Source organism: Lycium barbarum, chromosome 4 (assembly GCF_019175385.1).
Source record: "Lycium barbarum isolate Lr01 chromosome 4, ASM1917538v2, whole genome shotgun sequence".
NCBI lineage: Eukaryota > Viridiplantae > Streptophyta > Magnoliopsida > Solanales > Solanaceae > Lycium > Lycium barbarum.
Window position 1 is genome coordinate 109487314 of NC_083340.1, and position 2254 is coordinate 109489567.

Below are 2254 nucleotides of genomic sequence, written 5' to 3' on the forward strand. Positions count from 1 at the left end.
AGTTGAATTTCGATGAGTGATTTGGAATTAACCAGATATCTCTTTCATCAGGTGGCTATTCAGATTAGCCCCATTGTCTGTTATGACTAATTCTGGGATGCCAAATCGGCATATGATGTTGTTGCACACAAAATCTACGACTACTTTATTTGTTACTGGTGCATACGATGCTGCTTCCAACCACTTGGTGAAGTATTCTATGGCGACCAAAATGAAGCGGTGTTTGTTTAACGTTACCGGCTCAATTGGCCCTATGACGTCCATGCCCCAAGCGGCGAATGGCCAAGGCGATGTCATTGTATTTAGTTTTGTTAGAGGAACCTTTATCATGTCTCCATGAATCTGACACTTGTGGCATTTTTGGACGAATTTGCTACAATCATTCTCCATGGTCATCCAGTAATAACCTGTTCTTAAGATTTTCTTTGCTAGCAGAACCCATTCATGTGAGACCTGCAGGTTCCAGCATGCACTTGTTCAATCAATCTTGTGGCTTCGACGAAGTCAACGCATCTAAGCAATCCTAAATTCGGGGTTCTTTTGTACAGAACATTCTTGTTGAGAAAGAAACCATTCGCTAACTTCCTGATAGTCTTCTTTCGATTGATGATAATTCCTTCAGGATCTTCTCCTTTTTCCAAATATATTTTTATGTCGACGTACCAGGGTTTCCCATCGATCTCTACTTCTACAAAAGCACAATGGGCTGGTTGATCTTTGATTTTAATTTTGAGAGGATCAATGTATTTACTGTCAGGATGTTGAATCATGGATGCTATTGTTGCTAATGCGTCAGGAAACTCATTTTGGTTTCTTGGTATGTGTTTGAACTGAACTTCTTGAAATCGATCTACCAATCTTTGTACAAGTCCCACATATGGTATGATTTTTTCATTTTTGGTGGCCCTTTTTCCTCGAACCTGATGAATCAGCAAATCCGAGTCGCCAATTATCTGAAAATCTTTCACATCCATGGCAAGGGATAGATGAAGACCCATGATACATGCTTCGTATTTAGGCATGTTGTTGGTGCAGCTGAAGTTCAGCTTAGCAGCCACTGGATAGTATTAACCCAAGTCTAAAACCAAAACGGCTCTAATTCTTGATCTTTTAAAGTTGATGGCTCCGTCGAAGTATAATTTCCAACCTATTTCTTATTCTTTTTCTTCACTTTCAATTGCCATTACTTCTTCGTCGGGGAAATAAGTAAACAAAGATATAGAATTGTCATCCACTGGACTTCCTGCTAGCAAGCCGGCTAATGCTTGCCCTTTAACTGCTTTTTGTGCGACATATTGGATGCCGAACTCACTCGGCAACATCTTCCATTTAGCTAAGTTCCATATCGGTATTGGTTTGCGAAAGATGTATCTTAGGGGATCCATCCTGGAAATCAAATGGGTTGTGTATGCCGTCATATAGTTTCTTAATTTCTGAGACACCCAAGTTAAAGCACAACACGTCTTTTCTACCAAAGAATATCTAGATTCGCAGGGCGTGAACTTCTTACTAATGTAATAGTTGGCTCTCTCTTTCTTGCATGTTTCGTCATTTTATGCCAACATGCATCCAAAAGCATTCTATGATACTAACATGTACAGCAATAAAGGGCTTCCCGGCCTTAGTGGAACCAGGACGGGTGAATTTGACAAGTATCTCTTGATTGTGTCAAAGACTTTCTGACAATCTTCTGTCCATTTAGTCGGAGCATCTTTCTAAAGAAGCTTGAGGATTAGTTCTACAATCACTGTGGACTGAGCTATGAAGCGTCCAATGTAATTCAACCTTCCTAAGAGGCTCATGACCTCTTTCTTTGTTCTTGGCAGTGGGAGTTTTTGAATTGCTTTGATCTTCATGGGATCCAACTCAATACCATAGAGACTGACTATGAATCCTAGCAATTTCCCAGCGGGCACTCCAAAGGCGCATTTTGCAGGATTCAACTTCAAATCATATTTTCGAAGTCTATCGAAAAACTTCCTCAAATTCTCAAGGTGACCCTCACCCATTCGAGACTTGATGACGACATCATCCACATACACCTCATTCTCTCTATGCATCATATCATCAAAGATAGCGGTCATCGCCCTCATGTAAGTAGCGCCGGAGTTCTTGAGCCCAAAAGGCATTACCCAGTAATGATATACCCCCTATGGTGTGATGTTTCTGAGCATCTTCCACATCTATCAGTATCTAATGATAGCTCACATAACAATCCACAAAAGATTGCACCTCATGCTTAGCGCAACTATCA

At 40.7% G+C, this 2254-nt stretch overlaps 1 protein-coding gene across 1 annotated transcript; it reads right to left on the minus strand.

Moving 5' to 3' along the window:
• Positions 1-428: 428 nt before the first annotated feature.
• On the minus strand, positions 429-998 carry LOC132637662 (uncharacterized). The gene has a single exon (XM_060354722.1). It carries the CDS (start codon positions 996-998, stop codon positions 429-431), a length of 570 nt encoding a protein of 189 aa, XP_060210705.1.
• Between the last annotated feature and the right edge of the window lie 1256 nt (positions 999-2254).